Source organism: Sinohyriopsis cumingii, chromosome 5 (assembly GCF_028554795.1).
Source record: "Sinohyriopsis cumingii isolate HCF-2022 chromosome 5, ASM2855479v2, whole genome shotgun sequence".
Lineage (NCBI taxonomy): Eukaryota > Metazoa > Mollusca > Bivalvia > Unionida > Unionidae > Sinohyriopsis > Sinohyriopsis cumingii.
Genome location: NC_142965.1, coordinates 74,735,073 through 74,747,217, shown reverse-complemented (window position 1 = coordinate 74,747,217; position 12,145 = coordinate 74,735,073). Strand labels below are relative to the sequence as shown.

Here is a 12,145-nt window from a genome sequence, read left to right as displayed (position 1 = left end):
ATACAAAAGACTTATAAACATGGTACTGAAGTCTGCCTCGCCTGGCGCTCAGCGTTAAGAGATTATTGTTAGGACTGAACAGCCTGGTGTCAGGGTAATGTGACTGGGTGGGACATGATGCTACATCTCTGTGGCATAATGCCCCAGTGGTAGACATCACTATAAACTGCCACTATGGAACGCCAGAGCTGTCTTAAGATGAGAATTTTTATTATATGATGTGCATTTGTACTTATATGATGTGCAAACTTCTTTATATGCTGTGCTTTTGTACTTATATGATGTGCAAACTTCATTATATGCTTTGCTTTCGTCCTTATATGATGTGCAAACATCTTTATATGCTGTGCTTTTGTGTTTATATGAAACTTCATTATAATGAGAAGCAAAACAGAACTTGCGCATGCGCATGCGCGTGAAGTTGCCATCGAACGCTTGTGAAATAGGCTAAAATGACAGACTCGATGTCTAATGTTCTTAAACAATTGAATTTAGATTCTTACATTGGGATATTTGAAGAACAGAAAATCTCGCCCGATATTGTGTGCAAGCTATCATTGTATCAACTGATTGAAATAACTACGCAAAAGTAAACACGATTGGCAGTTGAAAATTTCGGTTCGTCCTCTTACTTCGTGGTATCAGTTTTGTAAAACCAAATTTGATCGGTAGTTGAAGTAAGATTTCACGACAATGTAACCGGTAAGTACAGAAACCTTGCATACAATGAGTGCAGTTTTAATTACAGATAGCCAAATCATCTAACACACTTTATCCACATTTTGTCGGTCTCCGAGTTTTATCTGTTTGATATCGTGTCTATTCGGCAGTAAAATGTTTCTGGCGATTTCAATGTACTGGACTTTTTGAGATATCCGGAAGTAGACTGTGCAAATGTCAGATATAAACAACTGTCAGATGGTAACATTGACATAAAACGGGCCCTGTTCCGGATTCATGCTAATTAACGTTGACCAACAATCTGTTCTCAGTCATCTTTTAATTAAACCTGTAAATGTTTCTCTTTAAAACTTAACCGACACCATGAAGAAGAGAGCAATCGGGTGAGGAGGAACATTTTGGTATGTGAGAAGTGTTGGTGGGATCGTGGCCGTCTGGAAAGAATATCCCGTATCCGACTTCATTTCCTTGGTATCCCATTGTAGACATTTTGAATTAAGCCACAGAAAAAAACAAAAATGGTTTTAAAATCGTAACACCCAATTCTAAATTAAATCTGAATAAAGTGTTTGTTGTGCAGAATCACTGAATAATGTGCATCCGTGTAGCTCGGAGCAAAGCTAGTGGCTATTGGAATGAGAATATGTGCTGTTCCTTTTTTCACTCTACCATCTGCATAATAGTCGTTATGTTGCGTTCTTGTAATGATAACACACACACACACACGCCCACACGCACACGCACACACACACACACACATATATTGTTACGTGTTTAGGCTCTTATAAAATGTAACAAGAAAAAAGTGAAGACAAAAAGATTTATCAAATTTACCAAATAATTTTTTCACTTGAAAAACAAGACAAAAAGGAGAAAAAGAATATACGGTTTTACGAATTAATCCAAAAATAATCCAAGAATTAAAAATAGAAATCCTAGAAACAAAAAATCCTAATGAACTGAGTTAGAATCCCGATAAACTCCCAAATGGAATGCAATGACGTATTTTTGGTCAGCGTCGTCCTGATGTGTCAACAGTTCTTTGTTGAATCACATAAAATAATATTCCAATTTGAATTCTAAATACATTTCGATAAATGTCATTGTCCAAGAATTAATACAGAACACTAGTATTTCCAGGAAAAAGAATCACTTTACTTTTAAAATTAAATAATTAGCCCAAAAACTTGTCACAACATAAAACACTTGGACGCCTCCAATGTTAAGATAAGTATGACTAGTATTTCTCAAAACATCAACAAAAAATCTAGCTAAAACACAAAACAGATGCCTGGATGTGGATCAATCCTCTGGAAAACCTAACTGATACAAGTTATTTAACATGTAGTCCAAGTATGGCTTTGATTCTAATTTATAAATCTTACTCTGAGAAAGAATAAAACAAAATTTGAAAAGTTGTTTACTACAAACTATCACTGGTTCTGAATCAAGGTCAGGAACTAGGTCAGCATTAGATACAATGTTTCTATAAAGTTATTTACGTCAAAATTATTTTCAAAAATCAGTCAGAACTGAAGTTTATTCAAGTAAATAAAGGTACACTACAATATCAAAATAAAAAATGTAAAACTTAACAAATAACAAAATGAAATTAAATAAATATATATATATACATATGTCTGTGTGTGTGTGTCTTTAGATTTGAGGTCATTTCTTAAATTATTAAAATGTGATGCAAATAACCTAAGATTCGTTATCCAATGTGATCATCAACAACGTCGTCATCGTCATCATCATCGTCTGAGTGGTCTTCGTTACATATCTAATATACAAGTGGACATATCACCATATTCAATATGTGTTCAGTACAATCGCTATAAAACAAGATGATAGTGTGGGTAGTTCATTTCTGTTCTTCATTTTAATGTCTTACCCTGCTTTCAAGTGTATACGGTCTCTTTGCCTATAATGATTATATTTTTCACTGCAGTGCGCTGCTTTCTTCGGTATAGCTGTAATATAGTTTTCACTCTGGTACATTACATCGGTAACGTTAGGGTCATACATTGCCAACCACAGTGTACAACAATGTTCATTGTAGTGCACCGCCTTGTTCATTATTTGAGCACTGTATTGTTCACCACTCTGTACAACATTGTTCATTGTAATGCACCACCTTGTTCAATTTCATGCCCTTTACGCTATAGTGCTATGATATTGCAATATTTAGCACGAATAGGGCAACTAATCTTTTGCCAGAGAGAGAGAGAGAGAGAGAGAGAGAGAGAGAGATTTCTAACGTTAGCTGTCTTTTTTGTCAACTATACTTGAAATTTAATAATAAAAAAGAAATAACTATTTCATTTGCAATTTATTAACATGAAAATATCATGTACAAAAATAAAAATAATAGAAAAAGAAAGTGTATAAATTATTTTTTAAATGGTGAAGGGTACATCATGTGCGGCATTAGCACGTTATTGATAACGTGAATTACACCGTTGGTACAGGCAACGTCAGCAATCATGACCTCAGCGTTGTTTATCATAACTTTCACTATAAAACAAAAATCATTCCTGATTTAGATATTTATGAAAAATTAGGTCAGGATAGATGTCAAGACTTAATATTACAAACATGTTTATATACTTAAACCTACATTGAATATATAATGAACTAATTTAATTCAGACTTAAATTCTGCCGACTAAATTGATTGATTCGAAGTTCAGGATTAAATTGAAACATGGTTCTGTTTCCAGATTTATATTTAAGAGATAATGTTCATATATAACCGGGACTTAAAATATGCCAACTCAAATTGTTTAAATGTGTTTAAATATAAAACTTGGATTTGTTGAATTAATACAAGCAAGGCGGGGGTTACACCAATGAAACTGAAATTTAGATTTAAACTTTATTGTGCAACCTCTTGTTTGATTGGTTGACATATGATGTAAAATTTTCCAATCAAATGTTTTAAGTCCATAATTAGCTTTAGGTTGGAAAAACTTGAACCAAAAATTGTACCGCCTCTAGGTGCTGAATTCTATATCTAGAATTCAGTTTAGACTTAAGGTCTCTAGTGGAAACCAGATAAATGTTTTCAAGGTGCCTTCGCATTCTTCAAAATTTAGAGGGTAGTGATAGACTTGTAACTAACACTTTATAATTTTGTGACGTATGTATGTATGTATGTATGTATGTATGTATGTATGTATGTATGTATGAATGAATGAGTGAATGAATGAATGTATCTACAAAGGGTGGAAATAAGCAGGAAAGTAGGTAATCGCTTTTTTTTAACTTAAGTGCAGTCACAAGAGTTTCTTACTTCCATCGGTAGTGATCATCAGATTTTGCCCCTCAAAGGTAGGAATCGACATTCCATTGTGGAAGGATGCGCTCCAGAATGTTCCCTCGACCACGTGATAAGTGAGAACATCTAAATCAAGAACAGCATTAGTAACAAATAACATTTAAGACTGACATTTCCCTCACATATAGTTTATAGTCATCGTATTCATTTGGCAGGGCATTTCTTTCCAAGATTTGTTTTGTTCCGTATCATTACTAGTACGAAGGAAGCATAATTAAAAAAATTCTAAACATTTATATCGCAAATATACTTTCCGACATAAAATAAAATGTAGTGCAGTATTAGTAACATTATCAGCTGTAACATCAGTAGCTATAGTATTTATGGTAGAGTTATTGCCAGTAGTAATACAGTAGTAGGGTTTAATGTCACCTCAACCTAAGTTTGGTTTTAAAACGCAGAAGAGAATTAACATTCTGAAAATATGGCAAATAAGTGTAAATGCGAAATAAATTCATAAATCATCCTGTACAATACACTTTCAGTAAAAGTAGATATTGTATTTCCTAGTACAAGATAAAAGGCAAAATAAAAAAGTGTTTTCATTTTATTTAAAATAAACCTAAAAGGTTAATAGCGTAAAGTCAATAAAATATAGGATCAAAAGTTGTTTTAAATACCGGATTCTTATTTTAAATCAAACAGGTGGGTGATGAATTTAATATACAGAAGAAGAATTTTGGTGACTTAGAATCATTACGTCGATGTGCATAGTTATTATTCATACACTACCTGTTAAAGCGGTCTTATTTGCCATGAGTTTTTGAAGTTCGCCTGGAGGAAGTTTCATGAAAGCTTCGTTTGGTGGAGCAAAGATGGTGAATGGTCCACCTAAATTTAATAAACACGTTGGATTGAAATTACCACAAGACAATGAAATGTAAGTCAAGACATAACTAAACCAGATTTTATAATCGCATTACATTGTTTGATCCCTTCAAAGATGAATTAATCTCCCTCGCTCGTCTTCGGTAGCTATCAACGATGTTTTTTGTTTTTTAAAAAACCGTTTTAAAGGCCCAATTAAATTCAGGCTACAAAGCATAATTACGGAAGATAGGAATAGCGCTATGGCACTGCATAATATAAAAAAAGTCGGAATGTATCAAAATATACAATTGAGGCAGCGAGGATTAAAATATGGGGCAAGATCAAATAGAATACAGACTTTCTCAAAGTGTCCATTGTAAAAAGATATCTTTCAGTTCTTGCTTTGCACATTTGGATGAAGTCGATGCAAATGCTGAATTGTTTTTGTTGCTGTAAGGCCTCTCTAGACAATAAATTAAAAATTATTGCGATCAGTAAATTACGTAACAATAACAGCTTTTGTTTGCTCGCTGTGTGGCCGTTATTCCATTGCTTTTATGTTTAATATCTTCTGCATTTATGACGAGTTATCGGTTGTGTCCAAGTCAAACTCTTCGACAAAGTGTCTGCATATCATATCATTTCTTCCAAAATTGCTTTGCCAAGATTCCAAGCAAGTCAAACTAAATCAAGTACCTCGAGGTTTTAAAATTATATCTGAGTAAAAAGCTAGTTATGTTTCTTATAATTAAAAGGTATTCTTACACAAAACATTTTTCACAACGCATACTTGGACGGTGAAGCGGTTTGAGAAAAGGCTACAGAAAGTACAAAACTTAATAGATTATATTAAATATCGAAATATTAATATTAATTTGAAATAGTACAATAATGAATAATAATTTCATCCTCTTCCCGTTAACAGTCCCTAGATTGTAAATTTCTCTAATTGTAAATAGAAAATATGCCAGAACTGATGTGGAAAGCATTTTAATGGACTGAAGTACGATTTATTCCTGTACATCGGGCACCTTTATATAACATATTCTGCTCAAATGCGAATGTAGGTTTCTCATGTCCCCTTCTGTTAGACTTGCCTTATTTTGTTCCTAAAATGATAAAGAACTGGTTAATTCATTGAACGACTACTGAACAATACATTGATTAACTGATTGATCGATGTTTAAGAATTTCGACCAATGATTGATTAATTGGTTAAATGATCAACCTTGTCTGATTTATTGTAAGATATAATATGATGATTGATCAATATTATGATTAAATGATTGCTATTTTATTATTTTACCTGTTAGGGATGACGCAAAACCTGCTGTTTTGATTGCTGTCATTAAATAGCTGAATTCCGGTTCCATGAATTCCTCCGGAATGCTTTTCATTGGCATGGGGAAGAGAACTCGGTCCACCATGTGGATAACACCATTACTGGCCATCTGATCGGCTTTAATTATAGGACTTCCATCAGCTGTCATAAGCTGCAATAAATGGCATGATGTCTGTTTAAAGTCCAAGATAAATTTTAGGTACAAGTTTCTACCTGCCGATAGGTTACGATAAGGTAGGTACCATATGTGTGTTGATCATATGTTTTTGTTAGACAGATACGTGTGGATTTTTCACTTACCGTATGCAACAACCTATTGCAAGTAATACCTACTGCTGACCTGATCTTCCAAATGTTTATGCTCATTTGTCACCCGCCCGCCACCAGTCTATCAACATTGATAGGTGATCAAGCACATGTAAACAGCGTTAAAGATTCATCTGCTGATCACTTATCTGTATTCTATACCAAACACAGTCAAACTCCCATTAGAACTACTTTCAGACAATTATATATATATATATATATATATATATATATATATATATATATATATATATATATATATATATATATATATATATATAATTCCAATTTGTATAAATGAAACTGATTTTCCGCAATATGATTGGCTGTACATGGTCACGTGATACTGATCTGAATTTTTTTACACATCGATAAATTCTGGGACTACTTTCGGTTTTTGTACTGTTTGCAATACAAAAAAAAATGATCTGCAGATAATGTTGGTAAATAACGTTAACGCTCAGACCAAATGGTTCCTGTTACGTTCGTTTTCAGAAGTGGTTTAGGCCATCCTCACGTTTCATTTTAACGAAATAAACTTGCACAAATATATTTACAACGCTAGATTTGCTGATTCAAGCATTCCAAATTTCATTTTTTTTTGTTGTTCTTTTATCTTGTTTTGTTAATTTGTTTATTTTTGTTTTGCTTTATTACAATTCGTTTGAAGGTGAGATAAACACAAAAACAGACGGTTCTGAGATGATGTTTTCAAGTACAACGATAGACCTCGCAAGGGATAAGCTTAAACTTTACTCTTTTGAATTAGACTAAAGAACACATTTTGGTACGTGGTAGCCATTATATACCGTCTCCTTTAAACATGAATGCCTACATGGGCTCTATGAGAAAACGACATTGTCCATCATTTGTTTTATAATTTACAACAAAGAAAGGAATAATTGTATTATTTTGTTCAATCATGCATTCATATGTACGTGTTACATTTAAAGCGCACAAACACGTTGAATAAACGTAGACCAGTACGTTACATTACGAAATTGTTTTCATTCCATTTCATTCCCTTAAACTTAACTCAGTGACTGTTACAAGGATATATAATGAAATTAACATAACTTCATTAGAATGAAATATGTCCGGCTTTCTTGAAGTCTTGAACAACTGTCTTATATTTGCTTTTTGTTAACCGCATTACGCAATGATCTGACACACAAAATTGCATATTAATGCTGTATTTTCTTTGATAAGGCGTTTTGTAGCAATATAAAATCACAGAGACAGCCAAATGAACGCTTGTATTCGTAAATCAGGGACCTAAAGTTCATGACGTCAGTAATTCTGAAGCTATAAGCCAAATAAAGAGCTACTTTGAAATTTTGTGATGCACAAACTATTGCTCGAAGAAATGCAAACAAAATGACCCAATGAAAACTCCTTACCATTCCATTCATGTACATATTGATACGGATTCCAACAGGTATGCCGTCCATCATCATCATACTGTCAGCCATCATCTCGTTTGTAAGGTGAGACGACATCATCATGCCGCTGGTTAGATGGTACTTCATGATATCCATCAGCATAAGTTTGTCTGTCTTCATTCTTTCCATGACATCTCCAGGAAGATTTTCAAAAGCCTCATTGGTTGGGCAAAATATTGTGAACGGACCTATATGATAAAAAGTTCACATTATATGAGTATTATATTTTGCTGTAATTGCATAACCTAGCATAGTTTTAGCTAAATAAATGGTTAATGGTAATCTAGAATACGCTACATTTACAAATTTCTTCATTATATTGTTTGTTTTGTAACTAAGTTATCCAAGTTAATAAAATTATTAATATTGTATACTCACCAATCATGCTACAGTGCTTCAGATCAAACATCTTCGCAGTGCAAGGTTCCGATATGATAACCCTACCTACACCATGACAAATCGAACAGATATATTGGTGCTTTGTCCTAACGTCTTCTATTGAATGTCATGTGTTGGCTCCCTTAGTGTCTAATGCCAACTTGCCAACAGCGTGATGCATTGTACATTGACTGAAAATGGTGATCGCAATTAACCTAAAAAGGATACTTTGGAAGTTTAACATCGAAAGTATATATATATATATATATATATATATATATATATATATATATATACCAGAGGGAAGGCATAATAGGTGTATTTGTGCAAACACGGACGGGCACTGGAAAAGTGCTTATTTTTCAGTCCATTCAAGATGCGTGCTTCCCTTGTCTATATCACATAGGAACAGTGTTCAAATTTGAACAACTTAATTTTGACTGGATACGGTGGCTTGCCGCCGCATCCAATACAATTCACATACCCGAAGCACATAAATATCTGCTCGATACTCCAAGGTGTAGATAGGGTTATCACATCGGAACCTTGGCTAGCGAAGATGCAGCGTAAACAGAGCATCTAAACCTGGATCTGATATAATTCGGAAAGACTCTGCTGTAACTCTGGTCATCTGGGAATTACTCTCCATTCAAGAGCTCCGGTTCCGGGAAAATCAGTGCATTTATATTTAGTTACAAGTAATTGTTTAAATTCATTTCGTATTTTCCTGGGGAAAAAATTGCGTCGTTGCTAACAGTATCACAGGACTTAATTATAACATGCAAAGATTAAACGAATTCATGGCAATCTAACAAGCACGAATGAAAAATAGTCGTTGCAGTGATTTGTGCTTAGAATATAAGTATTTGTGTACGAACAAGTTTCAAAGTGTTTCGCTGAATCTGGTCGGTTTCATCATGAAGCAAATGGACACGGTGAGAAATTCTGATCAAATATTGTCGACGTTTACGTGCAGTTGCAGCGCACAAGGCGCAAAATTTATGCGACTCAAGAATGTTTCAGTTACCTTAACTCATAAATATATCCATGTATGGAACAATCACACAGCTGTCGCCCATGGTGCATCGGAACGTTTTTTGTTATTTGGCAGAAAGCTCGAAATTATATGACACAAGATTTCTTAAATTATCTTCAGATCTTGTTTCTAATTTCTAATATATCGATCAAACATGCCGCTCATCGATTCGAAGGGCATAGTAACGCCGATCTTAGTACTACATCGCGAAATGTGCAAACATTATATGAGAAATACATTTCTTAACCCTTACCTCCCGTCATTAGTATGTCAGCCATCCCTGCCTCTGTCGCCAATTCAATAAAGGTGGTTGCACCGAGACCCTGAGCCAGCTCTGCCAAGTTGTGCTGTTGCCCGAAGGTAACAGTTAAAAGGCAAAGACAAATACATACGACCTGCATAGCTAAGCACTTCTGAAGAACCGAAGGAGAATGTGTAGGGATTTAGAAAAGGCACCTTATATATAGGGTTCAAGCTGTTGTAGCCACGTGTGTGGTCGTGGGATTTGTGGCACGTGCAATGACGTGTTATGCAAGATTTTGTTATTAATTTGGTGGTTAAAGATAGCACTCGTCGACGACTTTTGACCCCTTTCTAACTCGGGACACCTCAACTGATAAAGGTCGATGAAATGTGATGGGGTCGGGTAATGAGAAAATATCTAATAACTTCAAAAACCAGCTTGATTTGCTGTTTAAAAGGGTAACATAGCGGGGTGGGTGGGGGGAGGTTCATCGTAATGATTTCATCTCTGTTTTGATACAACTCATATATTATTAATTATTTGTTTGACGCTATATATAGTCAGAACTTAGTTGTATCAATTAGTTGGGTCGTCATTATATAGACCGTTATCGAAAGATATTTTTGAGGGTTTTATGTTCATCAATCTTATTTCATTTAAGAACATATTATGACTACATAGAAACGCCGCAATTAAATTAAGAAAAATATTTAAACACCAGAGTTATACTATCAATTAGTGATATTAATCGAACCTCATGCTCTTCAGTACAACTAACCGTTTAAGCAGAGATTCTCAGCAATTCTTCGCTGACGATGCGATTGATATCCAATACAATAAGAGAAAGCTTACCAACAATTGAACATCATTGAATTGAATCTTTGGATGAATTAAAATATGCACAGATTGCAAGAAACGTACAAAGATTTCATATCAGTAATTTAAAAAATTCCTCAAATTTGGAAATATCAAACTGGATATAAAAAAGTTACAACTCAGGTAGATGTATATAAAAAGCAATTTGTAGCAATGTACAGTGTGTATGTATTGTATATATTGAAGTAGTGTGCGGAATTGCATTTTTGATATTATTGCTGAAGGAACACATAAATGGAATCGAAAGTTTCAAAGTATAGATTCAGATAAAGTGTTGCATTATGTTTCATTACCTGGTAACATTACTAATACGAAATTTTGTTAGTAAAAGACCACAAATATTGGAAGTGAGTTATTTTTACAAAAAGTCATAATAATTTATAATGACGGGCCCATTTTTTTGTAATTTGGAGATGGGATCGATTAAACATTTACTATTTGAGAAAAATAATGTAAATCTTTAATAGATTAAGTCCGGCTCTTGATTGAAAGACAACTTTAAATTAATTTTGTTTTCACTAAATCAGATGATTCTCTAAATTTCTATTAATTTCTAAATGTCACAACAAAACATTTGATCTATAAATCAAACCTTTCGAAATCATCTTTGAATTTTGAAATTCTGGTCCAGGCTTTGCGAAGTACTTTAAAGATGAGAAACATATTTCACATGTATAATAGCTGATCACCCAAAAAAATGGTGGTTAAAATGGATATAGATATCTACGGCTTTAGAGGCTTTTATTACAGAACTCTTGTAATAAAATGGCATGACTTGATTATAACATTTCTGTTTGCAAATTACAAATGCACTTTATAATTAGTTGTAATCACATTATACGTGTCATTTACTGACTATATATATATATATATATATATATATATATATATATATATATATATATATACATAGATACATGCATACATACATACATACGAGAAATACATATGCATATACACATAAAGAAAAAAAAAACGATGGATTTTCTAATAACTACGTTGAATCATCCATATCAAATTGGACCAAAAATGCATCAAAATATCATATTTTCGAGACTTTTTGAAACCCTTGAAGTTTGTTTTATTGGCATTTTTTATTCTGAAGTATCTGTACAAATACAAACTGCACGTTTTTACATTCTTGATGTTTGTTTTTAATCGGCAGATGGTTCTGGGCGACGTTAGTCATGAAATAATGGTTTTTCCTAATTTTGTCCGCAATGATTTTAGTTCCATTTCTTGCCATCTTTAATTAATTCATAACCTATCAGAGAGGCTGGCTAATTGCTCGACCACTGTCCTGCAAGATATTATATTTTTTAAGTCAGTTGTTTTCGTTTTCTCGGGAATGAAATCAAATTTGTATCCCAATACTATGAATAGAAATGCAAACAATTTCTGCCCATATCAAAATTGATCTCCTTTTTATCCCAGCAGAAATATGAAATACAAGTCCTGACGTGAACTCGTCGTGCCGCGTGTATCGAACGTCTTTATACGGTAGTTCAGTTATTTTTCCCCGTCTGTCCGTTTGTCTGTATTCCACTATTCTAACTGCCAGTAGCAGTACTTGTACTATTAGTATTACTACTAATTGCTATACCAGTAGAAACCTTTCTACATCTATCAATGCAACAATTTATGCCATAACTAAAAACGCACGAATAGCATTTAATTGGGAAAAATACAGA

General features: G+C 33.6%; 1 protein-coding gene across 1 annotated transcript; it reads right to left on the bottom strand.

Moving 5' to 3' along the window:
* Nucleotides 1-2,994: 2,994 nt before the first annotated feature.
* On the bottom strand, nucleotides 2,995-9,773 carry LOC149799461 (uncharacterized). Its single transcript, XM_089957081.1, has 6 exons — nucleotides 9,588-9,773; nucleotides 7,879-8,108; nucleotides 6,137-6,323; nucleotides 4,753-4,851; nucleotides 3,976-4,086; nucleotides 2,995-3,198 (listed from the first exon to the last, which is right to left on the bottom strand). Exons 1-6 carry the CDS (start codon nucleotides 9,733-9,735, stop codon nucleotides 3,074-3,076), a joined length of 900 nt encoding a protein of 299 aa, XP_089813207.1. The 5' UTR covers nucleotides 9,736-9,773; the 3' UTR covers nucleotides 2,995-3,073.
* Between the last annotated feature and the right edge of the window lie 2,372 nt (nucleotides 9,774-12,145).